The sequence below is a fragment of the Podarcis pityusensis genome, assembly GCF_964106645.2.
Source record: "Podarcis pityusensis genome assembly, chromosome: 4".
NCBI lineage: Eukaryota > Metazoa > Chordata > Lepidosauria > Squamata > Lacertidae > Podarcis > Podarcis pityusensis.
The window spans coordinates 75,377,534-75,397,849 of NC_138027.1; the positions used below are offsets into that span (position 1 = coordinate 75,377,534).

Genomic DNA, 20,316 nt, shown 5'->3' on the forward strand with positions numbered 1-20,316 from the left:
TGGGGAGTCAACTACAGTTCTCAGGATTTTTTTTGGCAAAAGCATGCTTTAAATGTACTTATGCTGACACATTATGTTGACACATTTGTTGTTCTCATCCTAGGATCAGTATGACAACTGGTCTGTAAACAGCAATATAATAGTGCTCTTTAAAAACGGCAACAATCAGTAGTTTCTTGGGGCAAAAACTGCATCATGCTCACCTCAGGAAGATTTGAAATAATCATAGATTCCTAGCCAGTAGCGGTCAGCAGGGCAGAATGGGCTGGGGTGGTATTACTTACTTAGCTTACCAATGTGGAGCTTGCTGTTGGTAACTGAAAGGGGGAAAGAGCAAGGTAGCGGGGACGTGGCTATGGTGCATATGCAGCAGTGGAGTTAGTCTGACACTCCTGCCACTGCAGCCACATCGCACTGACCTTTCTGCTGCCTTGCCTCTTAAGTTGTGGGTGAACATATCAGACGACACAGCAATTCTTCAAATAGCTCTTGTTTATTCACAGGCCAGAACAGAACTGAACAGAACCAGCCTGCTTATATAGAGCTCCACTAGAACGCAACAGTAACCATTTTCTGTAACTATCCAATCACTGAACGTCACCTTCAATCCCTTATTTGCATATGTGGACCTGAGTGAAAACGATCTACAGTATCCCCCTGCTGGCCCAGGGTGAGAACTTCAGTACATAACATTGCCCCTCGCCATCTTGGGTTATCGGCAGTGATGTTAGCATTGGAAAGGCAGGTAAAGCAGCAGCACCACTCTGCTCTCCAGTCACTACTGTCACCAGCCACTACCTGCCCCTTCCTCACTAGCCTAGCCAGATGCAAATGAGAATATAGCTCATGCACCTTTAGGAGTTGTGTAGAAAAGAGAATTTTGACAGACGAAGTTTGCCATACCAGGGCTGAGGGGGGGAAAGCGTGACTTGTTGAAGTTCTCTCTTCTTCACAAATATTTAAGATAAAGGAGCTCTTAGTCCTGTTTTGCATTACAGTGGGTTAAGTACTTAATTCGTTCCGGAGGTCTGTACTTAACCTGAAGCACCACTTTAGCTAATGGGGCCTCCTGCTGCTGCTGCGCCGCCAAAGCACGATTTCTGTTCTCATCCTGAAGCAAAGTTCTTAACCTGAAGCACTATTTCTGGGTTAGCGGAGTCTGTAACCTGAAGCGTATGTAACCTGAGGTACCACTGTACTCCATACACCTCTTGTTATTACGGTATAGCCTTTGAAAGCAGGCAATGTGATTTTCAGACATGCTTGAGTCTCAGCACCTTTTAAAAAGCAAGGAAGCAAACAAACAAACAAACACACACTGCATCCATCACATTTCCCATTTGTAACTAATGAACTGGCACACGAAAACCAGGACACATTTGATATGGGGGACAAATGAAGCCCTAGGTAGGGGCTGTGTATGGGTGATTAACTTGTAAGAACCTGACATAACTACCCGTATCAATCCTGGCAACATGGGCTCTAGGGAGGTTCCTTGTGAGGGAAATCTAGGGCCCATATGTTAAGTAATACTAGCACTAGAGAAACTCTGGATAAACTTCCAATCCATTTGAAATTATTTGCAGTCTCTTGAAGTCTCTTCCAATATTGGTCTTATATGAATAAGCACTGTTTATTTTTCGGCCATCTGCAAACTTAATTACAGTGTGATGTTCAGAATAAGCCATGTGTGATACTTCATTTGCATCTTGCATAGCTAGTAATACAGGGGGGAGGGTGGGAACATGCAGGGAAAGCATGCTAATAAACCATGGTGTTTGCTGATTAAGTTCTGAAAAGATTGCTTTGACAATTCACATGTTCTAATATGGCTTGATGTTGTGACGGCATTGGTTCGAAGCTACTTAAAATATAAATGTGCCAATTTCTTTTAAAAGAAAACCTGGACAAAAACAACAAAGTAAAAGATGTCATATCCAATAATTATCTTCTAATTACTCAGAAGCCGCTGAAGACAGCATGCCCAAGGCTACTTCTCACTTTCCGCTTCAAAGACACAGGTGCATTCCCATAAATTATATCTGCATCTCCAGATGTAATGTGAGAGCTACAATTGCTATTTTGGGAAGATCATTATATGTGTACTGCATAAAGACTCAGGGCACACGCTCAGGATAATGTAATGGAGCTAGGCTAACCACCAACACATTTTAACTTCCCTCTGTACTCTCAAGTGTGAATTTATCCCCATCCTTCAATGTATTTTCATGTGGGAATAGTTTTACACTTACACACACACACACACACACACACACACACACAAACACACACACACACAAAAAAACACACACACACACACACAGTGCTTTTGGGGGGGGGCAGAGGGACACATACCCCTAAACATTTTGTGAATCTTTCAATATGTGTAGGACAATGAGAGTACCCCTAAACATTTTTTTTTAAAAAGCAGTGTGTGTGTGTGTGTGTGTGTGTGTGTGTGTGTACAGTGGTACCTTGGGTTAAGAACTTAATTCGTTCTGGAGGTCCGTTCTTAACCTGAAACTGTTCTTAACCTGAGATACCACTTTAGCTAATGGGGCGTCCCGCTGCCGCCGCACAATTTCTGTTCTCATCCTGAAGCAAAGTTCTTAACCCGAGGTACTATTTCTGCGTTAGCGGAGTCTATAACCTGAACCTGAAGCATCTGTAACCTGAAGCCTCTGTAACCCGAGGTACCACTCGGTGTGTGTGTGTGTGTGTGTGTGTGTGTGTACAGTGATACCTCGGGTTACATACGCTTCAGGTTACATACACTTCAGGTTACAAACTCCGCTAACCCAGAAACAGTACCTCGGGTTAAGAACTTTGCTTCAGGATGAGAACAGAAATCGTGCTCCGGCGGCATAGCAGCAGCAGGCGGCCCCATTAGCTAAAGTGGTGCTTCAGGTTAAGAACAGTTTCAGGTTAAGAACGGACCTGCGGAACGAATTAAGTACTGAACCCGAGGTACCACTGTATATATATTGATGGTGTTTGTAGTTACTCTGGATTAACTGAGAGAAAACGGGAAGGGGTGATCTTGTGTATGAACTTGATTCTGATTCTGTTACATTAAATGATTTGCACAACCTTGTTAAAGAACTAGCAATCAATGAGGTGATGACTGAAGTAGGTAATGTGAAGGATACCGTGGTTCATCATTAAAGCAGATTGTATCAAGTAATGTACATAAACAGGTAACAAACACCCCAGGCATGCAACCTAATGTTATCTGCTGTGGTTCAAAGGTAGCCATGAATATTATGGCGGAATAAAAAAAAAAGGGGGGGGGCTTTGAACTGAGAAGGATAAATGTAAATAAGTAAAAGATGCAATGATCAGAGCACTGCCACCAGAGGTGCAAAAATGTTTGCAAGGCATAGCAGCCAGCCATGAAGATTTTGTAGGAGCCAGACTAGAAGGAGAGATGGACATTTGAGTGCACCCTTTTCTTATCGTCATGCTTTGCACTCCAGAAGGAGTAAGGGAAGGAAGCACTCAGGTCCTATGGACATGGACAGAGGAGAAACTTGCATGCTATTGAACCCACATGCCAGTTGTTAGACATGTTTGCTTAGGCCCCAGTAGAGACCATTTACAGTGGTACCTTGGGTTACAGACACTTCAGGTTACAGACGCTTTAGGTTACAAACTCCGCTAACCCAGAAATAGTACCTCAGGTTAAGAACTTTGCTTCAGGATGAGAACAGAAATCGCGCTCCGGTGGCGCGGCGGCAGCGGGAGGCCCCATTAAGCTAAAGTGGTACCTCAGGTTAAGAACGGACTTCCAGAACAAATTAAGTTCTTACCCTGAGGTACCACTATACTCTGAGTTTTGTATCTCTGAGTGACATGGGGTGCTTTCAGACAGGAGCTTAAATTGCAAATGTAGTGGTGGCTCAATATATTTTTCTGCCCAAGGTGAAGGACTTTCCACATGCAGAAGCTGACAGGACTGACAGTTGAATCCTACTTTGCATAGCATCCTCCAGTGCATGGTTAGGTAGCTAGCTAGTTTTGGTGGGTGCAGAACAGGCAAATAGCTCTATCCTCCAATAGAAGGGAATGAACGGGGGCTCCAGAGAAACAGTCAGCGAGCTACCATTGTTGTCCCTCAGCATCTGCAGCCTGAGGCAGTTGCCCCGCTTTGCCTAACAGTAGGGCCAACCCTTAGCAAATGGGTCGTTGACAATATTGCAAACAGCTTACTGGCCACAAAGTTGCTTTTGGTTTTTTAACCTTAAGAGAAGGTAAAATGCAACCTGGTATTTTGGTGCCAACAGCATTGTGTGGATTTTGTAAACAAAAACAAAAACTACCCTTGCACACTTAAGGAGCACCATCCCACAATAGAAACCTGTCTGTAAGTATCAATGATCTCCTAATTCATCCTGAAGCAGTAGTTTAAAGATTTTAAGATAGATCTCTTATTTCATTTAAAAAGACACAATGGCACATTTGTTCATCATATAAGAATCATAACCAAAGCAACAAGAGACTGCGAAATAAACTGCAGTTTGTGTATTTTGAGAGCTTTATTAATCCAGATTGTGATTTCAAGGTATTTGGATTTAATCTCTCTCCAACTGCCCTCTCATTAGAAGATGGAATCCATCCTCTCTTGCTATGAAGAAGTGTCCTGGAACATTTTTTTAAATAGTACAATAGCAAAATTCTTCCCTTTCCCAATTTTCCCTTCTGAAAATTTTGGGAGGCTACTTTTGCACAGAACTAGGTTATATACCTCTTTCCCCAGTGCTGATGCTCCAATAAAAATTGGAGCTTTGTGTGTGTCTGTTTTAAAAAGGTAGAGAGACCTGGTAACAATCTTTTGTGTCATGTTTTGTTCTTAGGACAGGCAGAAGCAGAGGCCCCCAACTGCAAGGTGCTAGACTCAAAGAACCAGGATTTTATTCAATGGGAGACATGAATGTTTATCAGTATGCTAGGGTAGAGATATCTCGACATAGCAGATCAGTCTATTTAAACTGCAAGAACTAATAATAATAATAATAATAATAATAATAATAATAATAATTTAGGGCAAAATTGTAAAACATAGTGCGGGTACATACAATGTTAACCTGGCAACTGCTTTTTTTATGAGCCCTGCTTCTTAGGAGTGGGTGATAGGTTGTAGAGAAATGGAACTGAACTGCGTAATTCTTAACCTCCCTTTCCCCTTGAATCTCACAAGCTGCTTTTACCTTAGTGGGGAACTTTCAAGAGGTGAAGGAGCAGGTGGGGAAATTATTATTTGCCCCCGCTTGAAGATGCTTTGCAGCAAGGAAACAGCAGTCAGACTAATGTTATATGCAGCTGCACTGCTTGGCTCTAAGCCTGTGCATTCAATGTGTCTGTCAAGCCACACAGACTGAACCTGACCAAAGAACTGTGGCTTCAAACACAGATATGAAACATGCTCATTACTTTTGAGCTAACTTCCAGAGGACGATAAAACAATGATATAGCTCAACTGTCTTAAGCACTTTTAACTAACTGAAAGCAGATTTTTATGGGTTCCGATAGCTTTACCATGCTTTCTACAAGTAAACCTTTTGGCCAACACACTATCTAAGAGTAATCTTTGGTAAACCAGTTTTTCATTCGCATTCCTCTGTTCCTTCATAGATTGAATATTTTGGAGAAGAGCTATATGTTGCCCTGGCAGTGCACATGTTCCCAATGTTCACCGAACACCAGAGTGCCTCAGGCACACAGTGGGAAGGAGGGAAACTTCCCAGGTATTTTATTTCTGAGGAAAACAGAAACATGTAGTTTGGACCTTTGGCATTTGCCTTTCACAAGATAAATTATACTATAATTGTTATTTAGTAAGCAGGACCCGTGTTAGATATTGGGGCTAGGTATCCATCCGACCTTCGGTTCTTGGCTCTAGATACCTTTAAATCCCGATGAAGTTAATGGGATTAGACCATATTTAGTCCTGTTCTAGTTCTGTGGCATAACAATTTTTTGAAGTCATTTTCATCTTTTTAATTTCTGTTTCAGCAAAAATAAATAAATAAATCAATCAATCAATCAATCAATCAATCAATCAATCTGGAGAATTTGAAATAAACAATGCTTTTGAATCCATGTCTCTGGCTTGGAGAAAACACACACACACACACACACACACACTATATGATTTCCATCTTGCCCCTAGCAGGATGCCATTGAGACTGTTCTGTCCTTTTTGAAACTATATTTCAGATGTAAGCTCCCGGTAACTTATACAACTACCACAGAGGTGGATTTAGGGGAACACAGCCAGTTTGGTTGCACTGGGCATGGAGTCTCAGGGGCACCGAAGGGGAACCACACCTATTACAGTGGTACCTCAGTTTTCGAATGTTTCGGAAGTCGAACAGGAAACACGGCTTCCGCTGAGTGCAAGACCCTGAAGCCTAGCTGTTGACTATTGAGTTTCGGTTTTCGAATGTTTCGGAAGTCGAACGGTCTTCTGGAACGGATTACAGTGGTACCTCAGGTTACATACGCTTCAGGTTACAGACTCCGCTAACCCAGAAATATTACCTCAGGTTAAGAACTTTGCTTCAGGATGAGAACAAAAATTGTGCTCCGGCGGCGCGGTGGCAGCAGGAGGTCCCATTAGCTAAAGTGGTGCTTCAGGTTAAGAAAAGTTTCAGGTTAAGTACGGATCTCCGGAACAAATTAAGTACTTAACCCGAGGTACCACTGTACGCTTGAAAACCGAGGTACCACTGTATTTAGAATGGAGAGGAGGCCAAATTTTGGTGTCACAGAGGGTGCAGCTGAATTTTGAGACCCCAAGATCCGCCACCTTCACTTCTACATTGAACCAAAAATTTACCCCCCTGAAATCAGGTATGAAATTTCATAACAAACTAATGACCCCATGCAGCCATTCTTAGCGATGCTGCTCATGAATTAGAACCTAAGCCTTCCAACTGCAGATAATTAAAGATGAGCCATTCTCACACAGGAACATGCATTACTTACTCCTGCTTAGTCTAATTCTCCCTCTGTTAGGAACAATTACCAAGAGGTGATAGCAAAGGAGCAATTTGAGAAGCCATAAGAGGCCCACAAATGCAAAAATTAAAGCTGACTAATTATCCATAATAATTAAAATAATTCTGAACTATGGTGGGCATTCCTCTAATTGCAATTGCATCATAAAAGTCGCTACACAACCCATCCTATTAATTGTTGTGAATTATTAATACAATGAAATATCATTACTATAAAAGGGGGACTTTAAATGGCATATTTATTGAACCGGTAAATCCATGATTTAGAGATGAGGAGAATTTCAACTGGCATTTGTTAATGCTGGATGTTGCCATGCCATTGATCACTGGCAGCTATAAAAGTCCCCCCCCCCCTTTTTTTTTTAAAGCTCTCTTTGGCCTTGTCAAATGAGGCACAGGAAGCAGAGCAGGAATTCTCATCACTAGCAGGTAAGAGAAGGTTTCACATTATTGAAATATATCGTTTCCTTAGCATGAAACCTCCAAGGGCATAAATCACAACGTGTCAGTTCACAACACAGAAAGTTCTGGATAGGACTGCTACGTTTTCCTAAGGAGATTTACTTCTTTTTCCTCCTAAGAGTCATAGCATTTTGTTGCTAGGCTTGCCAATTCTAGAAAGAAAGAAAGAAAGAAAGAAAGAAAGAAAGAAAGAAAGAGAGAGAGAATCTGGTATTTGGGCAAGGCCTGCACATTCCCATGTTCAGGAATGATATGCTCATAGCTGTCAACTTACAGATTTGAAAATAAGGGACCAGCAGTCTCGAAAATAAGGGATCAGCAGCCAAAATAAGGGATCAGCAATTACTTTGATAAATTCATATTTTGTTGCGTGCAAATGGCTTTAGATACCTATTAGGTCCATAAATTACCATATAGCATACATTCAACACAAAAAACAGCAACAATTTGTTGTTGACAAAGCACAGCTGGACATAGAAAGGGCCCCATTACCTTCAGTAGCTTATTTAAGGGACATCATCAATAAGGGACAGCAGCGGGACATGGTGCTGGGATAAGGGACTGTCCCGCCAAATAAGGGACGCTTGACAGCTATGGATATGCTGCAACTTGTTATCTTTGTCATGTAGATGAGCCAGGAGGAAATGGGGCTTGCCACAGTGGTGTCTGAAAGCCAACTGGGAACCATTGGGGTGGTGTCAGAAATAGAAATAGGCGAGTGCCCGCTTGGATGGCCCACAAATCAGTTGGGCTGCTTGGATGTTGAAGCAGGTGAATCAGAAAGCCAAGTTCAACAGATCAGCAGCCCAATTTATCTAAACAGAGCAAACTTTATTTGAGTGCATTAGTCAACACTGCATATATAAAAAAAGTGCTTATTAGGAGAAATTCACTCTAAAATGCCAATAAATTTTCATGAGGGTTTTTATTTTTATTTTTTAAAAATCACAAATTGCTGCCAAACGTGGAGAACTAAGATTGGAAAAATGAGAAACAAGGGGCATTGAAATTCACAGACACTTCTACCCCTTATTTAATGAAGTAGAAGTTAGGAGTTGGGGTTGATAGTATGGCTGGATACTATGGCTTTCAGCGTGCATTAAATTTTATGGCTTAGATGACTTTCTGATTAGCTGTATGAATTATGGTGGTACCTCGGGATACATACGCTTCAGGTTACATACGCTTCAGGTTACAGACTCCGCTAACCCAGAAATAGTACCTCGGGTTAAGAACTTTGCTTCAGGATGAGAACAGAAATCGTGCTCTGGCGGTGCGGCGGCAGCTGGAGGCCCCATTAGCTAAAGTGGTGCTTCAGGTTAAGAACAGTTTCAGGTTAAGAACGGACCTCCGGAACAAATTAAGTACATAACCCGAGGTACCACTGTATATGCATGATGACTGGTTACAAGTAGGGATGCTTGAGAAATTTGGCTCCTGTGAATTCCAATGTGAACTGACTTGATCCAAGCCTTTCAAACTAAAGTACGGATTAGAATGTAATTATCCCTCGGATTTGTGGTATAGTTCTTGGCTCAAAAAACATACCAGAATCCATGACAAAATACGTATTTTAGGACAAAATACATTTAGACATATGCATATTGAGCTAAAATGTGCATATAAATATAAATTAAAATGCACCTAAATACAATTTTTTTGTAGGGAGTTTTTGTTTGTTTTTTAAACAGATTAATGTGGACACAATATAGAAGTGAACACATACAAAACTGATACTGACCAGAAATAGACTGATCTGCCTATTCCTCATTACAAATAAAGGTCTCTTCAATCTATAGGTGATGGTGGCACATTTTTACTTTGAATATGAAGCTGCCTCTGAAAATCTGTAATAATAATCTGAAATGATTCGCAAGGCTAATTGCCTACTCTTATCTAGACTACACAGACATTGCACTGCAAACTGAGCAGTATAGCTATTTTAGAATCTGGACATACACTAACCACCCAGTGGAGGATATTTTGCAGATCAAGAAACAGAATAAATTTTCAGCTCTGTAGAGGAAAACCAGATAATGCTATGGTTGGCTCAAGCAAGTAGTAAGTAGTAAGGCATGATTCAAGCAAAACTGAGCACTACAGTCGTACCTTGGAAGTCGAACGGAATCCGTTCCAGAAGTCCGTTCGACTTCCAAAACATTTGAAAATCAAAGTGCAGGAAGCTCCTGCAGCCAATCAGAAGCCGTGGAAGCCCCATCAGATGTCTGGCTTCCAAAAATAGTTCACAAACCTGAACAGTCACTTCTGGGTTTGCGATGTTTGGGAGCCAAAACGTTCGGGAACTAAGCTGTTTGAAAACCAAGGTACGACTGTATTAAGTTCCATTGATTTAGTCTGCAGTGCTAATGAGACTTACTTTATACATGCATAGGATTGCAGCATTAAACCTGTTCTCAGAGGCAGATTTAGGGCAGCGTGGCTGGTTTTGCCACACTGGGCGCTGAGCCGAGGGGGTGCAACAGGGCATTGCAACTATGACGTAGTGAATTGAGCAGAACAGAAGGTGAGAGGTGGGGTGCTGAATTTTAGCTTCCCACAGGGTGTCACTGCAATTTGAATGACCAAAGTCTGCCCTTGATGTGCTTAATGAAATAAATGAAAATAAATAGTGCTCAACTTTGGCTACATTGTGCTCCGTATTCACAGAGCCACTTATAAAGATATGTGTGGGGAAGAATAGGTCAGAGTGTGCTAGCCATGCAGGGCACATTAACCTTTCAACAGAAGGCTGACTTGTTCCAGAGAGCTAAACACCATGAAATAGGCTAGTTTATTTGTTTAAAGCTGGACTTTTTGTGTGTGTGTGTAAGACCTAAGAGTTCGTAGGGTTTCAAGGTTGCATGAGAAGCATTCTGCGGAACAGATTACGAGTGCATTATGTTGGAGAGAGAATCAGGGTAGGAGTGGAGGAGGAGGAGGAGGAGGAGGAGGAGGAGGAGGAGGTGGTGGTGGAAGAAGAGGAAAGCACTTACCTTAAGAAAATCTGAAAAACAGCCAAAGGAGCAAAACATTTGGAAATGAAGGAAAGTGGAAAAGGAAGCCTTGGAAATAAGATTCACCATGGGGATTGTAAAAGGCAGCACCATTAAGGCAGCTGTAATAAACATCACAGTTCCTCCTACTCCCCCTATTGTGCGTTTAAAAGAGTAGGAAGCAGAATAAATAAAGGGCAGGATTACATGGCAATTCAAGAAATAACCCTTTATGCAGCTATATAGAAGAGCCATCCCACTTCTTGAGAGGGAACTAATTCTTCCTCCCCCAACTGCGTATCACCCCCTGTCCTGGCAAAAGGAAATATTTGTTAATGACAACCAGGAAGTGTCTGATTCAATTTGCATCTCTTGATGACGTTCCTGATAACAATCCTCCAGGATTGTTTACAATAAATATTTTGACAGACTATCTGTTCATTTATAAAAAAAAAATTAAGGCTTATTGTGCCAGTCAATGAGGAGGAAGTATAATTTATGAATCCCATGTTGGTGCACATATGTTTGCATGAATAGGAAAATTAAATACTTCCACAGAGATGAAAAGCATTCTGGTGTAGGAAACAAAGTAATTTGTGCAGTAAAACCCAACCTCTTCAAAGTTCAATTGTTTCTTTCCACAAAAGCATGAAAAATGAAAACCATGCTGAATAATGCATGGGTAATGTTTAAATAACACCAGAAATACAACTACAAAACACCCTATCTGATGTAATTTTGCATTGCCACATTTAAAACAAACGGGTTAGCTGTAACTTTCAGGAAAACAATTGTGATCTAGTAAAGACTATTGACAGACCCATACTTAATCCAACATATATAGATGTCCCTAAAAGGACTTCCCAATGGAACAGGGGAAATGCTTCTCAACAAGAAAAATCCCAATATCTGAAGGCTCTAGAGCCTATAGAGATTTTTCCTTCATATAAAATAATATAGAAATTGGTATAGCTGAGTTGAAGAGGCTGAATAAGTTCCAGCACTTGACTTCCTATTGTTTTCTGGGCACAATTCAATAAGATAAACATTTATTGCATGTCGCTGCAGGACATTTCAAAATAATACTTTTAAAATGTCTACCGACACAAACATGAGCAAATGCTTTCTTCTGAAGTTAGAACAAAGTGGATGGGTTGTGAACTGGTGGTGGTGGGTATTATTACCCCATTAACATGGATGGATCACTCCCTGTGAAGTTTGGATGTGCTGCATCTAACTTCCCCTGAAAGGGTGTAGTCCCATTAAGAGGGATTGCCTCTCTACATGGAACAGCCCTAGTGCAGAGTGACTGGTTACACGGGGCAGCAAGTTGGGATTGTATAGTACTGCCTAATTCAAAGGTGTTGGAACATTTGTACAAGGTCCTATATAGCCTGGGACATGAGTACTTGAAGGAACACCTCCCCTGATATCATCTGGCCCAAGATTTAAGATTTGCAAGGAGGTGCCCTGCTTGTGGTGCCATCGATGGGTGAAGCCATAGAGTGGCAGCATAAGGCAGAGACTTTATGGTGGTGGCTCTCCAGTTACGGAACTCCTTTCTGAATCTGGTTGTCTCACACACTGCTGATGCTCAGGCATAAACTTAAAATGAACTTATTTTGCCAGGCTTTCGTTCACTGCATTGGCGTTTTAAAGGCTGTTCCTTTTTTGATGATAATTACTGCTTTATGATATTTGTATCGTGTTTTAAGACCGTTGCTATCAGCTCTGGAATTCAGTTGGAGGAAGGGTGGGGTCTAAGAGCAGTAAAAAAATGATGACTTGCTGCAATGGCAGGACTAGCTCTGTCCCCAACTGAAACCTAGTTTAATATCCGATTGTAGTTAAGGATGCTAAAGGATTCAGTCAGTCCACATTTTGAAGCAAACCAGCCTCATTCACACTTCCCAGACAGACGGGAATTGTTATCCCCCAGGTTTCACAATTTCTTGGCTCAAAAACGATGTGCAAATATTAAAATTCATGTAACCTGTGTATTTTGGGACAAAATGTACACGATTTTGTGATACAGTTGTTGGCTCAAAAGAAGTATCAAAATGTGTTTGACATTTGTATTTTTGGGTAAAATGCAAGTTTAAAAAATAATGTTTATGGTTTTTTAAAACATGCAGATTAATGTCAAAAAAGGTGGGACAGACTTACAAATGATTATACACAAAACAGACACCAACTGAAAGTACAGTTAAACATCCATCTCAAAGTACAGTCCCTCTCAGTGCTATTTTTCTAGAAAAAGAGGTGCCGGAATTCACCATGAACACCTCCCTCATTCTCTTAGAATGGTAATGGTGCCTACCTGAGTTCTGAAGAGTTCTGGCTTTAAAAAAGCCCTGGTTCCATTATACTGAAAGGAATCTGCTCCTTGCAGCCTTAAAGGCACTTCCTTATTTTATTTTATTTTAAAAATCATATTAGTTACCCCATCACAAGCGATTATCTGTATGCCTCATTCACAAAGTTCTATTTTTAGTGGTGCCATTCCAAAAAGATGCAGGGCTACAAATCTGCAGGACCCACTTTCCACATGTTAATTTTAACACTGGAATAGTTCCAAATTTTCTCAGTTCTGAAGTGAAATGGAGCTTATCCAGGGATTCAGATCCAGCTGACATGATGCTGGAGACATGAATGTGTGAGGAACTAATGCAATCACTTGATGAAGAACTCTATCAAAGGCTGTCAGAATTCACATAACATTGGCGACATCGGAGTCAGCATATGACGCCACTTTCTGCAGGACACAAGCTGGTTCTGATCTGAACGGCAACAGCATGCGATGCACAATTTGTAATACACCCTTCCTCTTCCATCTTTGTTCTTTGTTCCTTGTGGTGATAGTTTCTCCAGTCTAATGGAAGAGCTGCCCTCATCAACAGATGGAGTTACAGCTACTTGGAGCCATTACAAAAGTTGAAAATAATTTGTGTCTTATTGCTTTCTCACCGCCCAAAGGCAATGCAATATTCAAGTGTCAAAAACAAACAATAAAACAGAAATATTTTTCTTCATTAACAAACCAGATGGTTTCCCCTGCACATGAGTCAGGCATTCACAGCAACTGTTTGACAATGCGTTTACAGCTTGTTCCCAATACTTGCTGCGCTAGGTTAAAGCCTTACACTTAAGGTACCAACAACAACCACTACAGAAAATGTTACTGCTCTGACGTAACATGAATGCACATTAGCTTAAATGTATAGTATCAGGGTATTAATTTTTATATCCTTTTGTTATTTACAGAGTATGAGTAACTTCAACAAATTTCAAAGGGTCAAAGGCATACAGTGGTTTCTAAGATGATCTTTCTAATATTGTTCTATATACAATTTATTTCATCAAATAATAATTTAGGGCTTCTAGATTCTACTCACTGAATGTTTGTTTTTCTTGTAAATATTTTTGAGGTCTACTCCTTTATAATTCATACACATTTTTAAAAAAATCAAACTCATCAAAGGGCATTAAGTGAGAAAGTCTATTGAGTTCTGAGTGATCACAAATGGTATTTAAGGACTTGCTGAAAGAATTATTTTCTGATCAGTTGCTGCAAAGCATTCCTGTGAAGACTCTACTGACTCTGTCTTTCAAAAACGATGAAAGCAGTCAAAAGGTATGATTAACTTCTTAGTCCCTGCAATTTCCTATTGCTCTATTTGCCCTAGATTTTGGAATTGACTTCCTGCCTCACTGCAAAATGCACAGTTGCTCAGCTTGATAAATTGCACAAATTCATTTTTGATCACAGTTATCTTCTATTTACTACATAGCCAGTGAGGTTAATCATATGCTGAAGCAATTCATATTCCACACACATCTACCCTCTTCCTCCCCATGGTACTTTGCATATTTCACACACCAGGAGATGCTATGTCTGTCGTCTCACTAAAATACTGAGAGGTCATTCCTGGGTGCCAACAGCCTCCTCTGGTTCACATATATGAGTTCTGGACTGCCTACGTGGGTTTCCCTGAACCAAGGGAAATAAACAGGCAAAAGATGAGAGTGCATAATAATTAAATCTTCATATGACAGCAAACTTGTAAGAGCCCACAGTAGTAAACAATTCAAAGTACTGGTGCTCTGAGCTCCTGTTGAATCTTTAGAAACGCAAGCCTTCTTCATGCATGACACATGCAAAAGGGGTCCACACAATTAAAGGGGCTGCAGGGCCGTGCTGCTAGCCCCACCACTGACAAAACATAGCTTCCCCCAGCCCCCCCCCCCATCCACACAAGGAACTATTTAGGGAGAAAGCCAACACATGCAGATTGTACAGGGTTCCAGGGCCTGGGGATCTAGATATGCAGTTTTTCCACTTGCAGACATCCATGCTATGCCTAATGTGTGGATGAGGAGGTGCCAGAAGCTGAAGGGGCAAAAGGGCTTAGTGAGCTGGGACAGTCTGTGGCAGAGAAAAATCGAGAAGCTGAAGCTGCTGAGTGGGAGGAGGGAGGGCAAGAGGCTGGTGAAGAATCACAGGTGTCTCCTCCCCTGTTGCTGCAAGATCCCCTCCCCCTTGTCTCCCAGAACCAGGAAAGGCATGAAAAGGGCAGAAGAGAGATTGGCTGCATGCAGGCGCAGTCTCCAATTGCTTGGGGAAAGCCCTGGAGAGGAGGAGGCATAGACAGCTGTGGGGAGGCAGAGACCTTTAGTCTTGGCAACTGATTTCATGGAGCAGTAGTGGGGGAAATTTTCAACCCAGGGGCCTCTTTTCCTTCTGTGCACTGACCCACTGTTGGGTGCGACCAGAGGCAAACATGGGTGGTGGAACCAATGTAAATGTTTCCTGGTTTCTATGTTCACACAACCATCCATCCAGACAAGCAAGCAGCATTATCTGAATCTAAGGATGCATTCCAGGAGGAACTACTCAAAGAGATGCAAAATAAGGGTGATTGAGGGGTGTGGCTTGGGAAGAGAGGATGTGGCTAAGGACAGGGCATGGCCTGGAGAAAGGCTCAAGGCTCAGGCAGAGATACCAAGAGGGCTGCCTTTAGCCTCCAGATCTGAGGTCCCTCAACTCTGCTTTAGAGCGTGTTAAGAACAGGCAGCCCATTTCCTCCTAGATCAATTGGGCCACTCCAATGAAAAACCTCTTATCTGGATTGTGTTTATTGGTGACACCATACTACAGATCCTTCTGGTGTCACCACCCAGCAGCAGATGTTTGGTTTTTCTAGATGGTGGTGAATGAAGGACTTTTAGATAATTCTGTGCTTCTGATTCTATTGGAGAATATACAAAACCAGGGAGCAAATGGAACTTGCCTTCCATACATTCAGTTATGATTGCGTCTTTTCTTCCTGTTCTACATCACATATATTTATCACAAATGTTTGTGTTCCTTTGTCTCCCAGCACCCTTTTCCCTTTGCAAGATTGGCTAACACAGCTTGAAGCATTCAATCTTTTGATAAGTTTGCAAAGACAAGTTATTTTTCCTGCTGTTTCAACACACACACTCTCTCTCTCACACACACATACACACACACACTTTAAACAGAACAGGGCTTGTCAGTGGAGGTGGGATAGTTTTGATGGTCTCAGCCTCAGACCATAAAGAAATGTTATTCACCCATGCACAACGTATAATTCATCCTAAGTGGCAGGTTCTGCTCTGGAGAAGCAGTTGACTGAGCTGCCTTACAAAGTCAATTACTGCTTATTCTCAGGGAGGCGGGGGAGTCTGGGCCAGAAGGGCTGAGATGCCTGCCAAGAAGGCATGGAAGAATTTGCTTTGTGTCAGCCTGCATGACACAGTATCTCATTTGTGGGTAAATATAAATCTAGTAGGCTGTTTTTGTTTTGTTTTTAAAAAGAGGTGCTGTAAAATGTACCTTCCAAAACCAACATTCCTTCTTCCCTAAAACTTACATAAAATCAAGACTGTGTTAAAAGGCAGCCTTTGCACTTCCAAGCAATCAATTTTCATTAAAAGTTCTTTAAGGTAAAGCTACACTGCGTGGCTTATAACCTCATTCCTGTATACCTTCCCTACTCAGGAAAATGACAGAACATTTCATATATTTCAGTAGATGTTTTGCACAAGTAAAGTCTGAGTAATTAGTTAACGTAAGTATTGTTGTCTATGCAAATGTGAAGAACTGCCAATAAATTAAAGAGAGAGAGAAGAAAAACCTCAGACCAATGTGAATAACAGACATTGTTTTATAAGGGCATCAAATCTAGAAAAAATTCCCCAGGAAAAGGGAAAGGGGGAAAAAAGGAAAAGGGAAAAGGAGAACATCTTGAAATAAATGGTGTACTTATCGCTGAGAAATGAGCCTAGATACGTCTTAAAAAATGTTAAAGCTCAGAATTTACTGCATCATTCATGCAGTTTCATATCTCTCATTTCATGCCACAACAAGGGATTCTGCATACTCCATATGAAATACAGTAAGACTATGATTTTTTCCCCAGCAGCAATAAACTCCACGCATGCATGACAAATCCAAGCATGCAAAAATGTTTAGCATCCCAGTTCAGAGATACTTTGGGGACAAAATCCGATTATGAGTTATATGCCACAATAAATAGGGCTCAGCGTTTCATAAAGCAATTTATAGTTCATAAAAATGACAAAATGTACCTGTCGGATAGAACCCGGAGAGCAGATCTCTGTGCTGCCTGCTGGAAGGAAGGGCAGAGATGTTTATTTTATATGCTGACTTTTAAAACAGGAGCTCAATCAACACTTAAAAAAAAAACACATGTCACACACGTTCCTATCACGTGTCCAAATTTTAAAGTATTAACAAGTTGCAGTAATATGGATATTTCTGATCTACAAGATGTAATAACACTTTGCTAAGTATGCTATAAAGCCCCCAAAATGGTTAAAGCACAGATCTTTCCATCCATACGATTCTATTCAAATGACTTTAAAAAAACCCCCAAAACCTTGCAGGAAATAATTCCCTTCCTTCCCACCATCTCATTTACCATTAGTCCCCTTCCATTCTTCTGCAAAACAGACAGCACATATTTGGGTCTCTGGAATCATCTGTTGTTAGTTACAGAATTGTACGTTTAGCAAACTATGCAAGAACTGCTGCAGGCTTTCTAAGACATCGTTGTGATACACTGTTGGCAAGTTCTGACTGTGCTGCAAAAGCAGATGAATGTTCCATTGATGCTTTACCTCTCAGTCATTGCCTGCTGAAGGTGGTGGTGGTGGTGGGGAATCCAGATCTTGCTAGTACGTTAAATTGTGGAGGGGAAAAAATCATAGCCTTACGAATTTAACAGGACGCTCCATTTTTATCAGCAAACTAGCTTCCAATTCAGTTATTGTCCATTTGCTGACATGAGTCTCATGGAAAGTACTGACATGGATGGCTTCGTTTTCAGTGACTAACTGAATATACCTAATATTACGATCGTCTTGGCTACAATCTTGGCCTTGGCTTTAATCTCATACATTCTGGATTTCTGCCAACACTCTTTGGAATAAAGAGTTCGTACAAACAACTGTACCATTAAATCAATGGTTATTACTTTACACCCAAAGTTGTGTAAGATCTTTATAAATAGAGTAGCCCCTTGCTATATTTATGTACAGTAAGCTTGTGTGCATTCAGTTTTACATGGTTGGCAATTTAGTATTTTATTTATGGGTGGGGGGAATGGCAAGGGGGCGGGCACCCAGGAAAAAAAGACTTTGGCAATCTCACCTGCCATTGCACCCAAAGTGTTTTGACTATACACGTTTTTTGTTTTAGGTGCGATCCATGGAATGTAGCCCCCACATAACTTGTGTGCTTACTGGACTATATTTTATTACATTCAAGAAGCACGAGGTGGCACATATGGTTATCCCCCTCCCATTTTATCCTGACCAAGCTGAGTTTTAAGGCTGAGCAGAAGTTTGAATATGGGTCTCTCTGGTGCAAGACTTTGTTGATGGTCTACTTAGGTACAATTTCATTCACAGCACAGAACAATGGTTCTGCATATTGTTAATTCATAATTCTACCTTGCATGTCCCACTATCTCCATGTGAGGGGACTTTAGCAAGTCAGAAACCTTATCTTTGTAGAGAGAAATCCTGGTTACAATGGAAAGTAATGGTTCTTTGTTTTTCAGTGGGACTTCTTCATCTTTCCTGCTTGCCGTGAGTGATGCGCTGCATGACCCACCCTGCAATTATTTCATTAATTCTAACACTTTATTCCATGATTTTTCAAACTGGTGCCACTGTTGGGACATAACAGGGTCTTCTCAGTGGTGGTTCCCAGTTTGTGGAATGCCCTTCCTGGGGAGGTGCATCTGCCTCTTTCATCAGCATCATCATCAACAACAAGCTGATATTGGTAGGTCTTTTCAGAACCATTTAACTACAGACCTGAAATGGGTCCAAATAGAACAGGTTTCCCAAATTTGATAAGCAGATCTGCCACATCTCCTCTTCTTCTTTGTATTTATTTGCTCATAAGTAATAATTAACTCTATGACCCTAGTAAAGATGCCCCCCCCCCCCGAGATCTGATAGTGAAATTAAGAAATTATGTACTCTCAGAATGTCTGTTTGAATCTCTAAAAGCTTGTGTCAGGTACAAGTCTTTTGTTCCGGTTCAAATTCCATTACCCTGGAGTAATCTCTGAAATTAACCAGAAGATTATCACATACATATATATGATGATAACCAACAGGTGATATAACTATATGTTGAAAAGTGTAAAAATAGTGTACCCTTAACTCTGCCTTGTGTGCTCCTTTTAAAAAACCAGAGCTCACGCAAGGAAGAGAGCAGATGAATCTCTCACATGGGCAAGATGCCAGAAGTGAAGAACTTGGAAAAATTGCTTCAGACTATGTCATGATCATGGAAAGCTCAGATGACATACCATTCAGGAAGGTTGGTAGACAAGAATATATTACCTCTCCAAAACAAGAGCAGAACAGCCACAGATAACTCCTGACTCCGCCCAAATACAACAAAGCCTAGTGTCACTGAGTAAGACTATATTAAGGAACTTTTGCACAGAGCCTATGGCAGCGCAACTAATTTGACAGAAAATTATCAAAGACAATTATCAAATAAAAATTAGGCTGCATAGAAAAGTAATCTCCTGCCAACTCATTTTCTTCCATGTTGCTATACTAATTCTTTTTAACTTGCACAGGTTTTTGGTACAAAGATGCAACATTGAAAAACATACACTCCAGAACTCAAGTCGACTCGAGTTTTTCACTTCAGTAGTGTGTGTACTATGAGTTCCTATCATTTGTAATATGTACTTGCTGCATGCATTGAAAATACATTTTAAACCGAAAAAGAGAAGTGTAAGAAAACATCCCTGCAGAAAGTGTGTTGTGGTGCACAGGGCTCTGTCACCAGCACAACTCTTTCCCCTTCATTGCCTGAGCTGCTCTGTCGGCTGTGGGGCTCAGATGTGACAAGTGAGTCACCTAATCCCTGAAAATTATGCTCAGTGCAGATTCATTTTTAAGTTACAAGCTGATTGCTTATTAAAGTTTAACTGATGCACTTCCCTCCTCTGTGCCAGTTAATTAGCAGCTTTTGAAAATATTTTGGCCCCTCTAAATGTTACATAAACATCTGTTTTACTATAATCACCCTTGTCAGACAATATTAGTTTATTTGTCAACTTCTTGCTTTGTGTTGATGTTTTATTTATTTAAATGGTGTTAATGCCACTTCTCGAAATTTCATATTGACTATTTCTGTTTTGACAATTTATCAGTGGACAACTATTTTTTTTAAAAAACCAAAGACCTACAGCAAACATTTTTCAGCTTGAGCACCACATTCCCTCATGCACATCCTTCCAGGACCTGAATACTTCTGGTGG

General features: G+C 41.0%; 2 protein-coding genes across 9 annotated transcripts in view; one reads left to right on the forward strand and one right to left on the reverse strand.

Moving 5' to 3' along the window:
* AFF3 (ALF transcription elongation factor 3) overlaps positions 1 to 20,316 on the reverse strand; it is a 243,119-nt gene that overhangs the window by 42,095 nt on the left and 180,708 nt on the right. For 7 of the 8 annotated variants that reach the window (XM_081002935.1, XM_081002932.1, XM_081002933.1 and 4 more), the window contains one exon: positions 17,090 to 17,130. In XM_081002935.1, coding sequence (XP_080859061.1) covers positions 17,090 to 17,130 — 41 coding nt within the window. The remainder of the gene's footprint in view (positions 1 to 17,089; positions 17,131 to 20,316) is intronic. The other variant, XM_081002931.1, reaches the window with a different exon arrangement.
* On the forward strand, positions 5,329 to 20,073 carry LOC308475857 (uncharacterized protein). The gene is made up of 4 exons (XM_081003335.1): positions 5,329 to 5,744; positions 18,586 to 18,812; positions 19,231 to 19,358; positions 19,627 to 20,073. The coding sequence occupies exons 1-4, from the start codon at positions 5,677 to 5,679 to the stop codon at positions 19,651 to 19,653; spliced, it is 450 nt and encodes a 149-aa protein (XP_080859461.1). The 5' UTR covers positions 5,329 to 5,676; the 3' UTR covers positions 19,654 to 20,073.